The sequence below is a fragment of the Narcine bancroftii genome, chromosome 2, assembly GCF_036971445.1.
Source record: "Narcine bancroftii isolate sNarBan1 chromosome 2, sNarBan1.hap1, whole genome shotgun sequence".
NCBI classification, from domain to species: Eukaryota; Metazoa; Chordata; class Chondrichthyes; order Torpediniformes; family Narcinidae; genus Narcine; species Narcine bancroftii.
This window is the reverse complement of record NC_091470.1, coordinates 353,426,471-353,444,767: the sequence shown is the minus strand read 5'-3', so window position 1 is coordinate 353,444,767 and position 18,297 is coordinate 353,426,471. Positions and strand designations below refer to the sequence as shown.

The following is an 18,297-nucleotide window of genomic DNA, read 5'->3' as shown; positions in this document are numbered from 1 at the left end:
GAGCCCCATTTTCCTGCTGTAACTCTCCATGATTAATTCAGACCATTGATATTGGACCACGAGCTAAATTACATTTTCTTTCATTGAGCAACCACAGTTATTGAATAAACATGATTCAAAATAATCTACATTTACCTGCTGAAACTGCCCTTCTGAAACACCATCTCTGTAAAATATAATACGTGTCGGCTTGAAACGTGTCGATTTGTAAAACTGAATGAGGAGTTCTCTGACCATTATAGCCAGGTCCTGGATAATCTCCTGTCGATGTTGCTGAACACGGACTGTGGCACAATAGCGACTCGGATGAGCATCCATGCTACCCACAACCTATGATGAGAGAGAGAGAGAGAGAGAGAGAGAGAGAGAGAGAGAGAGAGAGAGAGAGAGAGAGAGAGAGAGAGAGAGAGAGAGAGAGAGAGAGAGGAACACACAAGAAAATAATAATTGCAAATGTGCCAATTCTGTGCCATTAATCTCCTCCATTAATTGCCAATTTCAGTCCCAACACTAATGATTTTTCACAAACTGAATTTTGGATCCACGGAAACTGAATTTTGGATCCACGGAAACTGAATTTTGGATCCACGGAAACTGAATTTTGGATCCACGGAAACTGAATTTTGGATCCACGGAAACTGAATTTTGGATCCACGGAAACTGAATTTTGGATCCACGGAAACTGAATTTTGGATCCACGGAAACTGAATTTTGGATCCACGGAAACTGAATTTTGGATCCACGAAACTGAATTTTGGATCCACGGAAACTGAATTTTGGATCCACGGAAACTGAATTTTGGATCCACGGAAACTGAATTTTGGATCCACGGAAACTGAATTTTGGATCCACGGAAACTGAATTTTGGATCCACGGAAACTGAATTTTGGATCCACGGAAACTGAATTTTGGATCCACGGAAACTGAATTTTAGATCCACGGAAACTGAATTTTAGATCCACGGAAACTGAATTTTAGATCCATGAATACATTTCTTTATTCCTTCCATCACAATTTCCTTAATATTATGTTTATGAAACTCACTAATGGGAGTTTAAAGTACGTTAAATCCACAACTATTAGCAAATGTTCTGAAGGCTGATTATTGCTTTAAAACTAAAATCAGGCATAATGCTTAATACATATGATATAGTAATATGCAAATTCTACTCCAATTATAAAATACTTCAGCAATTGGTTCCACAATAGTTTATTTTTCTTAAATTATCAATGAATGACCTCAGTTTATTCTTTATTTCCTGGAAAAGTCAACATATAGTAATTTGCAAGTAAATATGTGTCAAAGAGCTGTATTCCTATCCAGTTGCATCAGTGAAGCTGGGAGTCTAATCGGGCTATTGGGGGAGGGTGTGTGAGAGAGAAAAAGAATTTGCATTTTTAACAGTTAGATCTGTGTTTTGGGAGTTGGAGCATGGACAGTGGACTTGAAACTTCCTAAAATAGAAAGGAACACATTTTTCTGAAATGAGCTTTGTCATTTTCCCCCCACTAACATTGCATTTACAAAAAATGCTTCTGAAAATGCATTCACCTTGTTCTTCCCCATTTAAAAAAATTCACAAATGCATTACATTGCATTTTACGTAACAATGACAGGTCGGAATTTTCGACAAAACACTGATTTGCAGGTACAATGGGTTATCAAGGTAAATGGGATACTGGCATTCAAGGATAGAATTTAAAAGCAAGGAAGCTCTGATGCAACTAATCAAAGAACTGGTGAAGCCACACCTGGATTACTGTGTGCAGTTCTGGTCTCCTTACTTGAGAAAGGATATACTGGCCTTGAAGGCAGAGGTGGTTCACCTGATTCATTCATTACTTGTTGGAGTTTAGAAAAATGAAAGGACATCTTTTAGAAATATACAGAATTTTGAAAGGAACAGATAAGATAGAATCATGAAAGTTGTTTCTATTGGTAGATAACATTAGAACTCGAGGTTATTCGATCAAGATTTAGGTAGTAAGTAGATGAGGAGGAATTACTTCTCTCAGATTGTAGTGAATCTGTGAAATTTTCTGCCCAAGGAAGCAGTGGAGGCTGCCTCATTAAATACATTTAAGGCACAGTGGAATAGATTTAAAGATAGTTAGGGAATTGAGAGAAAAATTCAGATAAGCGCAGCAAAGTCCACAGCCAAATCAGCCATGATCATGATGAATGGAATAAGCTGTTAGGCAAGACTGCCTTCTCGTGTTCCTATTTATTGTGTTCTTAAGATAGTTAAAAAATCAAATATATTAATTTGTCACTGTCAAATAGGATTCCATCAATACTTGTAGTAGAATACATTGAAATGTACAAGTTACATTTGACATTTTTTGATAGGTGTAGTTGTATATTTAATTCTCATTTTTAAAGCTGTACATAAATAATGTAGCAAACAATCAAATGACAACAAACTGAATTTTGTAATTGGTTCTTGTCAGACACAACATCATGAACATGGTTTAATATTGGAGATGTTGACTTCCAAACGAATGTTTTTTTTAAAAAAAATATCCCATCAAACATCCAGCGCATGGGAATGTTTCTTGATTATGATAGCCTCTGTAAATGACATTCAGATATCAACGTTGCTGTTAATCAATGGAACATTTTCCTTCACAAGATAAAGGAACACAAGTAAGCCATTCGGCCCATTGAGTCTTCTCCACAACCCCACCGAGCTAAACCATTCTCACACCTAGTTCCAAATTCGAGCCTTTTCTCCATATCTCTTGATACCCTAATTAGAAACCTACCAATCTCCTCCTTAAACTCCCTAAAGGATCAAGCCTCCACTGTTGTATGTGGCAATTATTCACCAAATCCATGACCCTCTGCCTAAAGAAATTTCTCCTCATCTGTTTTAAATGGGTATTTTCTAATTTTAATACTGCACCCGCTTGTCCTGGATTCACCCACCATGGAAAACATCTTATTCACATCTACTCTGTCCAATCCTTTCAGCATGATAAATGTTTCTGTGAGATCCCCTCTCATTCTTCTATACTCCAATGAATACAGTCCAAGAGCTGCTAAACATTTTTCATATGTTAGCGCTTGCATTCCAGGAATCATCCTGGTAAATCTTCTCTGTACTCTCTCCAACATTATTACATCCCTTCTAAGATAAGGAGCTCAAAACTGCACACAATACTCCAAATGAGGTCTCACCAGTGCCCCATGGAGCCTCATCAACCCCTTTTCTCATCTACTCTTCCTCTTGAAATGATGCCAACATAGCATTTGCTTTCTTTACTGTCAATCCAACCTGGTGGTTAACCTTTAGGTTATCCTGCATGAGGACCCCCAAGTTCCTTTGCGCTTCCGAATTTTAAATTTTCTACTCCTCCAAATAATAATCTGCCTGTTTATTTCCTCTTCCAAAATGTACAACCATACATTTCTCAACATTATATCTCATCAGCTATTTCTTTACCCACTCTCTTAAGCTGTCCAAGTCTCTCTGCAACCTTTTGATTTCTTCAACACTTCCTACTCCACCATCTATCTTGTTGTCATCTGCAAACTTGGCCACAAAACCATTCAACCCATAATCTAAATCATCAACATACCTTGTAAAAAAGAGGCAGCCCAACACTGACCCCTGCAGAACACCACTAGTAACCAGCAACCAACCAGAACTGGGTCGCTTTGTTTCCACCCTTTGCTTCCTGCTGATCAGCCAATGTTCCACCCAGTCTCATATCTTTCCTGTAATTCCATGGGCTCTCATCTTATTAAGCAGCCTCTTATGCGACACCTTATCAAAGGCCTTTTGAAAAATCAAACACAACATCCATAGCCTCTCCCTTAACCATTCTACTTGAGATTACCTCAGAAAATTCCAATAGATTGGTCAGGCAAGATCTTGCCTTCATGAAACCATGCTGACTTGGACCTATCATGTCATGCACCTCAAGGTATTTCTTAACCTCGTCCTTGAGGATAGACTCCAATAACTTTCCAACTTTTGACCTCAGACTAATAGGTCTATAAATTTCCTTTTTTTTCTGCCTCCCTCCTTTTCAAACAACGGAACTACTTTACGACCTTCCGATCCTCTAGAACCATGCCAGAGTCTATTGATTTCTGGAAAATCATTTCCAATGTCTCCACAATCTCCAAAGCCACCTCCTTCAGAACCTGTGGGTGCACCTCATTCGGTCCAGGAGACTTATTTATCTTTAGTTCTAGTCCCTGAGACCTCTGACTATCAGGTATATTCCTATAGTCTTCCTAAGCGAAGAATGATGCAAAATGTTATTTAGTTCCTCTGCCATCCGTTACCCATTAAAATTTCTCCAGCATCATTTTCAATCAGTCCTACATCTACTCCTGTCTCTCTTTTACTCTTCATGTATTTAAAAAAAAGTATCCTTTTGTATATTATTTGCCAATTTCCTTTCATAATTCATCTTTTCTATCCTCACGACTTTCTTTGTCTCTTTCTATAAGTTTTTTTTTTAAAAAAGAAGTTTCCCAGTCTGGTTTTTCCACTAATTTTTGCTTCCTTCTATCCCCTCCCTTTTGCTTTTATTTTAGCCTTAACCTCTCTTGTTAGCCACATTTGTGTTATTTTTCCATTCATAATATTCTTTTATCTTGGAATATATCTGTCCTGCACTTTATTTCTTGTAGAAATATCATCCAATTCTCTTCTGCCGTCCCTCCATCGAGCTTACTTTTCCAGTCAACTTGGGCCAGTTCCTCTCTCATACCACTAATCTCCTTTGTACCACTGAAATTTTGACATGCCTGATATCAGAATTTCCTTTTCAAATTTGAAACTGAACACAATCATATTATGATCACTACTTCCTATGGGTTCCATTACCTTTAATTCCCCAATCACCTCAAGTTCATTACACTTCAACCAATCCAAAACCACCAATCCCCTGGTGGGTTTATCGACAAGCTGCTCCAAAAAGCCATCCTTAGGCATTATACAAACTCTCTTTCGCTCTCCCCTGAGTTCCAGTACTTTCCCAATTTCCTTTCATGTTAAAATCCCCCATAATTATTTTGATGTTTTCCTTCTGACATGCTTTTTCCATTTCCAACTGTAACTCACTGCTGATTGGGGGCCCGTAATTAACTGCTAACAGGGTCCTTTTACCATTGTCATTTCTTAACTTAACCCATTAGGATTCTACCACTTTTGACTCCATGTCTCTTCTTTCTTGTGATTTAATATCATTGCTTCCCATCAGGACCAAGCCACTCCCTCTACCTACCTATCTTTCCTACAGAATTTTGTGATTTACTTTTGCCTATCTTTCCTATACACTGTGTACCCTTGGACATTCAGCTCCCAATCACATCCATCACTGAGGCATGCCCTGGTGATGGTCAGAATGTCGTATCTTTTAATCTGCAGCTGGACATCAAGGTCATCTACTTTATTCCTAATGGTCCATGCATTTCAGTACAGTCCCCTTCGACCAGTATCTGTAATTGATTTTGCTGCATTTCTAATGCACTGCAAATTATCCTGTCTTTTCACCTGTCTGTCCTTTTTGTCATCTTTGCTACACATTATTTTTCACTTTTTTTCTATTTTCCTCTTTCTTGACTATAACACCCTGGTTCCCTTCTACCTTAATCTCTGCACTCATTCCCCCTCCCCCACCAAACTAGTTTAAACCCTCCCCAACAGCTGAAGCAAACCTGCCTGCCAGGATATTGGTCCCCTCCAGTTCAGGTGCAACCCATCTTTTTGTACAGGTCTGATCTTTCCCAGAAGAGATCCCAATGATCCAGAAATCTGAACCCCTGCCCCAACTCTTCAGCCATGCATTCATCTGCCACAACTTCCTGTTTCTACCCTCTCTGCCACGTGGCACAGGAACCAATCCTGAGATTACCATCCTTGAGGTCATGCTTTTTAAACTTCTTTCCTAACTCCCTATAATATCTCTTCAGGACCTCATCCATACTCCTATCTATATAATTGGTTCCCATGTGGACCACTATATCTGGCTGCTCACCCTCCCCTCTAGAATCCTATGAACTCTATCAGAGACATCCCTGACCCTGGAACTCAGAGGCTACATTCCATACTGGAGCCCTGATCTTGTTCATAGAACCTCCCTATCCACTTGTCTAAACAACGAGTCCCCAATTGCCATTGCTCTCCATTTCTCCCCCCTTCCCTTCTGAGCTGGGGGGCATGCCTCTGTGCCTGGTAGATCATCCCCACCAAACCTATTGCTGATGGGAACGGCCACAGGGGTACTCTGCACTGTATGCATCTGCCCCTTCCCTCTCCTGACAGTCATGTAGCTACCTGCCTCTTGAATGTTAGGGGTGACTGCCTCCCTGGAAAACCTGTCTGCAGCTGACTCTGCCTCCCTTATGATCCACAGTTCATCCAGCTCCAGTTCATCCAGCTCCAGTTCAGTTTGTAAGGAGCTGCAGCTGGATGCAATTTCTCCTGGTGTAGTTGTCAGGGACAAATACACTGTCCCAAATTTCCCACATCCCCCAACCAGAGCACTTGACTGCCTTGCTGACTCCATTATCTAAATTTAAGGATTTAAACTACCTCAACTGGCCTTACCCCTCTGGTAGCAGACAAACTTTCTCGGCCTCTGCTCGCTGAATCCTCTTGAGCCAAAGCCTCAGAGCTCCACTCCTACCCTGTACTACCCACTCCCCGGGCCGCTCCTTTAGCTACCCCTCCCTTTATTAGCCCCTGGAAATTATCTTAATTATTCACTCCCACAAATCAACACTCTGCTTAACTCTTCAGTTGCCTTTAACTTTTTTTAAACCCTAACTTGACTCACCTCTCTCTGTGCCATTTGTTGCTCCTCCCCTCGACTTTCCCACGATTCAAATGGCACTAAACCCTGTTCCTTGTGTTACAAACCCAGAGGACCCCAAAACCCAGCATTAATAGTTATTCACCAAGACAAATGGCAACAAAAAAAAAGTTGCTTTTAATTCTCTTTAAACATGAAAACAGAATCACACTTCAACTTATCACTATTGACTTAACTAACCTAACTTAACCTCATAATTCTAAGCGCACGTGTATGTAATGTGTGTTTAAGTTCAGTAAAGTTCTTTGGTTCACAATTCAATCTTACTTTTCATTCCTCCAAGTTCACTGGTTGCAGGCAATTCTTAGACGGTGCACAGAATTTAACATTTATGAATTTCACCAGGCTTTGGTGCTTGAAAGGTGAATGGTTACTGCTCAGGAAGGTTCTTGTGGGTTTTCAGAAAAATTTGTTGTTCACTGGACACCCATAACTGATTCCTTTTTAATCAGCCATTTCAGTGTCTTGCTAACAAAATTTGCCCCATCAGGGTTCTCCTCTTTCTTTCAGGTCACCACAGAGTTCCTTTTTGTTTCTCTTATTTCAAGTGAAACATTAGACAGCCAGTTCTCTCCTCTTGCATGAACCACGAGGGCTTTGACCAGGCTGAACTAAGCACTCACAACCCATCTTCCAAATGGGGTTTTCCACAAGCTTGCCAGCTTGTCCTGTTCCAGTCCCAGCTGCTGACTGTAAAACTGCCAAACTGATCTCTCTCTCCCAGAGAAAAAGCCTGTTTTACTCTCTCTCTCTGCTTGCAAATCCACATGACCCTCTGAGAACAGTAAATTCCACTCCAGACAGTCTGTGGCTCCAACAAGTTCTTTCATCTGTTGCCTTTTTGTAAGCAACAATCCATTAGTGAAGTCTCTTGGGCACTCTCCAAAGCTTTTGCAAAGGCTCTGGGGCCAATATGTCTAGCATTAGCAGAGCTCCAGTATTTTAATCAAGATATGTTTTAAAGTGTTTGTTTGTGACCTACACTAAAAAACCTGCCTCAATTTATCGCTCAAAAACATATCTATATACAAAACAAAAACATAATCTGTCACACTTGATTTTATTTTTTGAAAAGTAACAACTTCAAATAACTACATGGAAACTCTTACCTTGACTCAAAATGTTCTATAATTATAACAGCAACTTTTCACTTCAGACCTATTCAATGTAATTACATGGCTTGCATCCAAAAAGATTATTACTTTCCCACTGAGGTAAACAGAATGTTTACAAGTTAACCATAAACAATGGACATAATCAGATGTTTTTCCTGTTTCGTCAGAAGAAAATGCTCTTCATCAAATGACAAATTTAAACATGTAAAATGTTTGAATTATTGATAAGGACTTTGCGGCAATCTGACATGCCTTTGAAGATGGAGAGGATAGATTGATTAAAACATTAACCCTTAATTGCAGATCTGACCGAAAAGTACAAAATCCTATTTAAGCATCTAATATTTCTGTAGGTTTTCCCCCCCATCCCCCAAGAAAATTGATTTAATATTCAAACCAATAAATTAAATAATTAAAAGCGCAGATGTCAAGCACAGATCAACTTTGAAACAGTCGACTTTTAAGTTGAGGACCTTTCCACTTGAAGTGAAATTTTATTTTGGGTAAATACTCTTTTTCCACCTTTTGTCTCGTCTGCTGGGCATTAGCAACATTTCTCACATCCTCACCACTGTTCGTTTAAAACTTAAAAGAGCCTACCGCAGCAATAGAAGGCTTCTTCCCGTCACCGGCTGGTGGATGTGTTACATCTGCACCCAAAAATATTACTGGCTGCTGAAACACTGCCGGTCTGGAACAGCAAATAAAAACCATTAACTGACGGAAGCAGCTCTATTTATATAGAACATACACAATTGAAATAGGCCCTTCAACTCACTGAGTTCATGCTGACCATCGTTCATTATCACATTATTTTCTATGCATTACGGCAGCACATTTAGCAAAATGGTTAGTGCAACACATTTATAATTTTCATTTGGGCTTGATTCTGGCGCTGTCTGTGAGGAGTTTGTATGTTCTCCCTGTCAGAAATAAAACTTCTCACACATGAGTCTCTTTAAAACTGATGACGCGACGAGCTTTATTTACAAGTCTGCAGAGTTGGACTCAACTGGTTTCTCACCAGTTAAGCCCCGATACATGCAGTGCATTGATTTTTAGACCTTTATTATTTGCCCTTCCCCTTCTTATTAATACTGTTTTAATTGGTTAGTATTACAAAAACATTCTAAGTATAACTGCATTATTAATTATCACGTTCGTTACGTACGCTGTGAACTCTACATTCACTGAATTCTGTTTCTCACCCTTCTTATCAATCCTTTGTCTCCTGCATGTCTCTCACTATGACCATGAAAAGATAGGTTTAAAAAAACATATTCAGCAGCTCCTTCTGTCCTTGACTGCTAGTAAACTCTCTGTCCGTTCTGGCTTCCCTGTTTATGATTAATCATCACATTTTAACTTAAGTCTTTTTAACCTAAATTCTCTATATCACACTCCCCACCCAGTTTACTCTGGGTACTCTAGTATCCTCCCACCGTTCAAAAAGTACCAGGGGCTGTAGGTCAATTGAGTGTAATTGGGTGGAAGGAACTCGTGGGCCAAAAGGTCCTGTTACCGTGTTGAATGTCTAAATTTCTTAATGTAGAAATTTACAATAGCCAATTAACATGCTAAATCAAACCTTGGGATGTGCGAGGAAAGCAGGGTCCCTGGAGTAAACCTATGCGGTCACAGGCAGCACGCGTAAATCCACACAGAGGAAACTCAATGTCAGGATTGAACTTGAGGCAGCGACACGACTAGCTGTTCAACATGGTTTTATCGTTAATCTGGACCTTCTTGAAAAAAATTTCTTTTCAAAAAGAATTAAGCAATCACTGATGTTCTCCAATCAAACTAGAAAAATATTCAAAACTATTTTCATTTAAAGACAAATCATGCACAATTATGGATTGGTACAGATACAAAATATTTATATTTTGATGATTACTAATTTGCATTCAAATGTTACCATGCGACTTTCCTGAAGCAATTTTCGCTTTTAGTATTTATGTTTAAAACCTTGCCTTGTTACACTTGGGTGATGGCCTACTTTGGCCATGGCATTGTGCAAGTTTCCACCAAAATGGGGTGAAACAACTTTTCAAATCTGCTGCATCTCTTGAACAATTGGGCACCAGAATTTCCAATTTCACCTAAAGCAGAAATTACTCCAAAATTTTATAGAGAATTCCATTTCCGAGTCTCTCACCTTCAGCATTCTAAAGATAATTTCAGCAGCGTGCACATTAAGAATGTGTTGCATAGGAGGGAGGGGGGAGGGAGAAAAAGTCACTGTAAATGTGTGGAAAAGAAAAAGTGTATATCATGGCTATTGTGATTTATGGTGTGAAAAATAAAAAATTAAAAAAAAAAAAGTGTTGCATAGCTGCATTTCCACTGTAAAAAAAATTGTGAATATTCTTAAGGACAGCCAAAAAAATTGTGGGGTAGATATACAGTAAAAGATATTTTTCCAATATACTTGCATTAATACAAAGATCAGATACTGTTAAATTATCAACTGTGGCAAACATTTGTGGATACTAAATGCATGCAAATTAAAAGGTACCACTGAAAACATTTACCTTGAGATTTCTCTTTACAGTTATATCCCCTACCCCCCCCCCCCCCCCGCCCCCCCCCCCCCAAACAATGCAAATTCAAGGATCACATCTGGGAGCACTTTACTAATCCAAGTTATCTGGTCAGCAGCCTTCACTCAGTTATAGCTTTCTTCACAGAGTCAAATTAGTAGCAGAGCATGAACCAGACTGGCATTTTGGTAGAATACTAAAGAAACATACTATTGGTACCCTCTTTCAGATGAGATATTAAACCATTAGGTATTATCTCTTGGTTGAAGGAAAAAGATCCCTGATTAGTTGTTCTAGAAATATTTATCACTCAAATATCTAGTTTTATACTTGGCTATTGTTGGGACCTATTACCAAATTTTGCATCATTAGTTGTAAAAACAAAACAAGTTCTGAAAAATGCCTTTACAAATACACCATAAATAAAATCATGCCTGCTCAATGCAGGCAAACATCAGCTGTTAAGCACAAAATCAAAATACAAGGCAGGGACCAGCAAGTTTAAAACAGAAATGTTATGATAAAAATTGTTAGCAAGCTAAATATTAAATTCATAATTACATTTTTCAATGTTATAAACTGAGTTTAAAAAGTCTAAAAATAGACCAAGCTTATTCTGCTTTCAGCATATTACCCAAAATGGTGACAACTTTCCAATAAAAATGCAATTGCGGTGATCAGATTGTGAGGAATGAATAAAATGTAAGTCACAAATTATCAATGGGATCTCCTTAATCACTGTTGGGTTGCATTATCTCTTGAGACCAAAATAAAGTAGTGTCAGTTTTCTAGAGTTACATCTTTCTCACAAAAAACTGAATTTTGGATATAGTCCTCAAATCAAAAACAGGAAAATTCCAACCGACCTTCCTTGTGGCACCAAGATGTTATTGACACCTCCCAGCTTAACATTGATCTTCAGGCAAAGGTTAGAAAGTGTTTGTGGAGACGTTTTCAGCACATTTTTCACCTGCACACACTGAGTTGCCATGCCAAGTAATGTATCGCCCACACGCTTAACCTCCGCTGTTGGTGGAAAATTCTGATCATCAACAAGGAATTCACTCTTTTATAAATGTCAACAAATTTGGTTCAGTGAGCTAACATAAGAGAGCAATGCAATTAACCACTTAGAGGTGTTCTGCCATAGCTGTTTAATTGATAGCTAATCACATAGTTGTCATATACACAAGTCCTAAACTTATTGGGATAGAGTCAGCAATCATTATACTCCACAAGTATAATCTATTTCAGAGAAAAGACAGAACTCCTTCCTAAATACATAACTCAGAGTGTGACTACGGGGATATGTGGTCAGGATTGGGGGGAGGTGGTGAAGGTGAGGGGAGAGAGAGAGAGAGAGAGAAAGGAGAAACTTCAGTTTGTCACTTCATTGATTTAAGCAGGGATTTTAGGGCTGCAGTAATAATGGAAAGAAGAGAACCATAGTTGAGCTAAGTAATACATGATTAGAGAAAATAACTTTTCTGAAAAGTCTAAGCGGTTCATATGTAGAAAAATCAAGAAAGAACATTTTTTTAAAAATCAGATACCTTCAAACAAAAAACTTACTCACCATAAACTGGAGTTTTTCCAGGAAGCACCACCACCACCAGCTGAAGTCCTGCATAGGTATTCTTCAGATGCCTGAACATTGGCTCTACACTGTCTGCACCTTGGGCATATTTACAAAAACAAGGTTGACCTTGTATTGACATGCCAGCATCCCTGGATATCTTTCTTAATTGATCTGTAAATGCTCTAAGAGAAAACAATACAATTACTCTTCAAGCTTTCCTGATAATTTTTGAAATTTACGTCATAAACTATCTGGGGAGCAATTATCAATAGCTCTGTATTTTGAACTCTGAAAAAGTATCTTAGCCTGGATTTTGATTCATTGTGCACCAAACCGATAGTAGCAGCAGATATTTGACACTCTTTTACTGATGGAGCTTCAAATGCTACTTCCTGGCTGCATTCTCCCTTTGGCACTGCATGGATTCCAAAGGAGGTAAACAGGCTTACCAATGCTCTCCAACACATGACAGGGAATTTTATTTGGGGGGGGTGGGGGCAGGAAGGAAAGAGGGTGGGATCTGTTCTTAGATTCTGTGCTATGGAATTCTTGGGGTGTAGTAAATGGGAAAATTAAGAAAACGAGGTAGGACATTTTTGATTAGACTGCTTTTAATATTGTTGAAGTTAAGCTTTGAACCAACATTTGATTTTTTTTCTAATTTTGTTTAAAACTGAACTTTTTAAAAAATTTTTGATTATTTCAGAGTGAACCATTGAAATTTGAGTGACACTTAAGTCACAGGAGGACTCTTGATCACTGTCAAAAGTTGGGAGGAGAGTTTTGTGCTGATTTTTTTCTGACCTGCCCATGTTATATTGCTTGAAGCCTTGTCACAGTTCAAAGCTTTGCCACCCCCTCAATGTTTGCCTTTTTGCCAACTGGACAGATCCTTCTGGACCTGCAGGTGGCAAGTCAGATGAATGGGGAACAATCAACAAATTTGTCTTATTTTTACATACTTTGAAATAGAAAAAGTGTGTGGGGGGGGGGGGAAGAGAGAGGCAACTGAACAAAAAGAAATGAGAGTGCCTATTCATTGAAAAATAATAGTCCTAGATTCTCCTCCCATCCTCTCTCAAGGCTAACAACTTCGTCTAACTGCAGCTATGCTTTTGCCTCCCATCCATGCACACAATAACAGCAAGGGCCACTGGGATAATTAAAAGAAAAACCTTGGCTGACAGTTTCTGCTTAAATCAGGGTGCAGAAGTCAAATCTCAACTCCCTTCTAACATGCCTAGACAGATAAGAAACCAAACCCAATTGCTCCCTTGCTGTATGGACAAATCAATTACTGAATAATGTATTCTTAAAATAATAATATGAATTTTACGTAACTAGGTATATCTACTTTAACATTTTGGTGGAAACTTCCTCCCTTTTCCCATTTCCAAGCTTTAACAGAACATTATGTTGGTTCTCCACTTTACCAGTGTTCATTAATCTAGGAGAAAGAAAAGGTGTAACATTCATAATGTTACAGATTTTTGTGTTCTGTATTGGCTGGCCTATGTGTTGTGTGGCTTTATGTTAAAAAGTGAGTTTGCCTGAGAGAGCCACGGTGAAGATGGACTGCTGAGAGAGTGGGAGACGGACTGAGGATGAGTCATGGTCTGGAGGACAGTTTAGAATGTTGGGATTTCAAAAAGGATGAACTTTCTAAAGTCAGCAGAAGGATCCAAACCAAGCCAGTAGTTCCTCTCTCTGCAAGCAACACAAGACAAGTTCGAATTTTGTGCTCTCTCTCTCTTTCAAAAATCTTTTGGCTTCAAGTTTACCAAACAAACTGAATTTTGTTTATGATTTTTGCTTCAGTTGAGATCAAAGTTTTGAGAGACTTGTGTGATTTGTGTCTAAGTTTTTCTGTGGGCTGGTTGGAAATATAACTTAGACTTTAATTACATATATTATATTTAGGCTGGGGAATTTATTAGTTTTACACAGTTATAGAAATTTGCATAGCAACCAGTAGGCATTGTTATAAAAGGGGGGGGGGATTTTGAATAAAAGTTTGAAGATGAATTTTTTTGTTAATAAAGTAATTGTTCATCTTTACCCCTGTGTGATCTGCCTTCTTTGTGGTTGCTGGTTTGATTTTGTAACATAATTTGGGGGGGATCGTCCAGGATCAAACCAATTTGGAAGCTTTAGGGGCGATTGACTTGTGCTTAGTTATCAGTCGTTTGAGTTTGATTCAACCTCCAGCTTGAAATTAAAAATAAACGGTGAGTGTATAAATCACCAGCAGAAAAACCATCAACTATGAATATTGACCAGTTCATAGCTAACCCTTCAGTGGTTAATTTAAAAATGGCTAAAAAGTCAGAATTGATGGTTATAGTTGGCGTCAAAACTTCTTACAGTAAGAACTGGGATGGAAAAAAAAGGAAATTGCCCGAAAGATTGTTAAGCACTATGTAGGAAAGGGAGTATTTAAAAAAGATGCATTAGAACAGTTTCCAAAAGATAAAACTTCAGAGGAAGTAAAGTTGGCTTTGAGAAAACTAGAGTTAGCAGAAAAAAAGAGAGGTAGAAAGGAAAGCCGAACGGGAAGCAGTAAGGCAGGCAGAAATGGAGGAGAGAGAGAGGAAAAAATAGAGGGAGAAAGGAAAGCCAAACAGGAAGCAGTGAGGCAGGCAAAAATGGAGGAGAGAGAGAAAGAACGGAAGCATGAGCTAGAACTAGCTAAATTAAAGCTGACCCTAATGCAAGGAGAGGGAGAAGCTCAAAACCCACGTGCTGGTCAGGAGGAGAGGTTTCTGGTCAGTAGAGGTGAGGTTAGTTCCTCTATTTGAGGAAGCTGAAATAGACCAGTATTTTCAGCATTTTGAGAAAGTAGCAGTAAATTTAAAATGGCCACCAGACCGGTGGTCACTTTTGCAACAAAGTGTTCTTAAAGGGAAAGCCCAACAGGTGTACTAGTGTCTCACTGTACAACAAGCAGCTGATTACGAATTTGTAAAGCAGGCTATACTCCAATCTTATGAACCCAGAGGCTTATAGACAAAAGTTTAGGAGTTTAAAAAAAGCAGCAACCCAATCTAACCTGGAATTTGCTTATAGGAAGGTTGTGTGTTTTGAACAGTAGTGTGTCGCAATGAAAGTAGAAAATAACTTTGATTTATTGAGGGAAATCATTCTGATTGAGGAGATTAAAAATTGTGTTCCTGACAATATTCAAGTGTACTTGGCAGAGAAAAATATAAAAACTTGGCAAGAATTGGCTAAATTCACAGAGAAATATGCTTTAACCCACAAGCCTAAGTGGACACCCACCAGGGAAAACCTTTCAAAGGAATACTGATGAATGATAATCCAAGTAGAGTAGAATGAAGATCTGGAAGTGAGGTTAAAGGAAGAGAGGAAGAGAAATGGGTGAAGGAAAAATTTTCGTGTTATTTGCCACTATTGTAAGAAGCCAGGGCACATAATAGCAAATTGTCCTGTACTGAAAAGGAAAAAAGAGAAAGGGGTAGTACCAACTGCCTGTGTTTAGAGTGAGAAAGTTAGGAATATTTTTAAACCATTCATGACTGAAGGTTTCATTTCAGTTAAAGAATGATCCAATCAAGTGCCAATTAAAATCCTGCGGGATACTGGAGCAGCCCAATCACTTGTATTAAGCAACGTTTTGAATTTTGGTGAGGAGACCGATACTGGAGATGTGAATTTAATTAAAGGATAGGCGGTGAAGCAGAGCCTATACCTTTGCATAGAATAGTGATGAAATCAGACTTAGTTAATAGGGACTTGGTCACAATAGGGATAAGATCAAGTCTTCTGGTGGATGGAGCTTCTCTTTTGTTAGGGAATGATTTAGCAGAGGATAAAGTCATATCTGGGGTGAAACTCACAAGTAAGCCATTGGTTTATAAGTCTGAAACGGATTTGGAAATCTATTCTGCGTGTGCCATTACTAGAGCCATGTCTAGAAAAAAAGGTAGAGGTAGAGAAAGTCTGTGATCATCCTGTAGTGGAGACAAGCACGGAGGACAAACCTAAGAATCCAGATTTGCTGATGTCAGGAGAAGAATTAATAGCCAAACAAAAGCATGATCCTGATAAGAGATAAGATTCTGTCTAACCAGAAAATTGAAACTGTGCCAGAGGTTACTTTGTTCAAGATGGAATATTGATGAGAAAGTGGAGACCACAAGTGATACCTGCCAGTGAAAACTGGGCAGTAATAAGGCAAGTTGTCATTCCCAAACTACAGGAATAAAATATTAAAGTTGGCTCATAGTACACCTTTAGGAGGTCATCTTGGAGTGAAGAAGATGGTAGAAAAGATAAGGAAACAGTTTTATTGGCTAAAATTAAGAAAGGATGTTGTGAACTTTTGTGGAACCTGTCACAGTTGTCAACTGGTGGGCAAGCCTAATCAAGGACCACCAGTGGCACCTTTACAATCCATCCCTGTTTTCAGGGAGCCCTTCTCAAAAGTGATGGTGGATTGTATTGGCCCATTGCCAAACACCAAAGCAGGAAATGAATATTTGTTAATAATCATGTGCACAGCTTCAAGGTTTCCAGAGGCTATTCCCCTGAGAAACATTAAAGTGAAAACGATTGTGAAGGCTATGCTAAAATTTTTCACACTGTTTGGCCTACAAAGGGAAATTCAATCGGACCAAGGGAGTAATTTTATGTCTGGAATATTTCAACAGGTGGTGTATGAATTGGAAGCCCATCAAACTGTGTCATCTACCTCTCATCCTGAAAGTCAAGGGGCCTTGGAAAGGTTCCACTTAACTGTGGAAAAATATGATGAGGGCTTATTGTGTGGAAAATAAAAAGGATTGAGATGAAGGAATCCATTTGTTATTGTTTGCTGTTAGAGAGACAACTCAGGAGTCTCTTGGCTTTAGTCCATTTGAGTTGGTGTTTGGTCATGAAGTCAGGGGTCCATTACTATTGTTGAAGGAACAGTGAATACATAATGATATACAATCAAATCTGTTGGATTATGTTTTCAAATTTAAAAACAGATTACATAAGGCTTGCGAGATGGCAAGGAAAAATTTTAAAACTGCTCAGGGAAAAATGAAAATTCGGTATGATCCAAAAGCAAACATTACGGACATTAAACCTGGCGACCAAGTATTGGTTTTGCTTCCAATGCAGTCAAATCCTTTGAGACCTCAGTTTTCAGGACCATATAAGGTGAAATCAAAAATTAACCAGGTCACCTATGTCACTGAGACGCCTGATCGTCGAAGAGAGAGACAGGTCTGTCACGTGAACATGCTTAAACCTTACTTTGAGAAAATGACTGAGGAGGAGACTAGGATTCCAACCAAGGTGCTAGCTAAAGAGGAAAGTAAGACGGAGATAAGTTTCGTGGAAGATCATGGAGCGCAGAAAGTGATAAGCCTCAGGCTGTAAAATTCTATAGTTTTGCAAAACTTAGACACCAAGTTAATGCATTTGACTAAATCAGAAAGGGAAGAAATGAAGACATTACTTATGAAATTTAAGGATATATTCCCAGATGTTCCAAGAAGAACTACTATGGCTTGTCATGATGTGGGGGTCAGTGATGCTAAGCCTATTAAGCAGCATCCTTACCGAGTTAATCAGGAAAAGAGCATATTGTTGGATCAAGAGGTGGATTATATGCTCTAAAATGACATCATCTGAAAATCAAGTTCAAATTGGAGTTCACCCTGTGTTCTGGTGCCTAAGCCAGATGGCTCAATTAGGTTTTGTACAGATTATCGAATGGTAAACATGGTGATAAAGACTGATGCGTTCCCTATTCCTAGAATAGATGATTGTATAGATAAGTTGGGGAAGGCTAAGTTTCTTACAAAGATTGATCTCTTAAAAGGATACTGGTGTGTTCCTTTGACAGAAAAAGGCAAGGAGATTTCTGCATTTGTTACACCTTCGGGATTGTATGAGTATAATGTTATGCCTTTTGGGATGAAAAATGCACCTGGCACATTTCAGAGAATTATTAATACAGTAATTCAGGGTTTAGAGCACACAGGAGTCTATATTGATGATTTAGTAATTAGTACGGATACATGGGAAGAACACATGCTTGAATTAGAGCAGTTATTTCAGAGACTGGTGAAAGCACACCTCACAGTGAATTTGGACAAGAGTGAGTTTGGACATGCCATGTAATTTATCTGGGTTATGTGGTAGGTCAGAGATAGGTGGCGCCAGTTGGAGCTAAAGTATTGGCTATCACTGCATTCCCTATCCCCAGTAATAA

General features: G+C 38.8%; 1 protein-coding gene across 1 annotated transcript in view; it reads right to left on the bottom strand.

Annotated features, from left to right (window-relative positions):
* LOC138755767 (protein argonaute-2) overlaps nt 1-18,297 on the bottom strand; it is an 80,337-nt gene that overhangs the window by 28,569 nt on the left and 33,471 nt on the right. Inside the window, exons 9-12 of the mRNA XM_069922336.1 lie at nt 12,069-12,253; nt 11,359-11,518; nt 8,550-8,640; nt 136-330 (exon numbers count right to left, since the gene is read on the bottom strand). Of these exons, the coding sequence (XP_069778437.1) occupies nt 136-330; nt 8,550-8,640; nt 11,359-11,518; nt 12,069-12,253 (631 nt within the window). The remainder of the gene's footprint in view (nt 1-135; nt 331-8,549; nt 8,641-11,358; nt 11,519-12,068; nt 12,254-18,297) is intronic.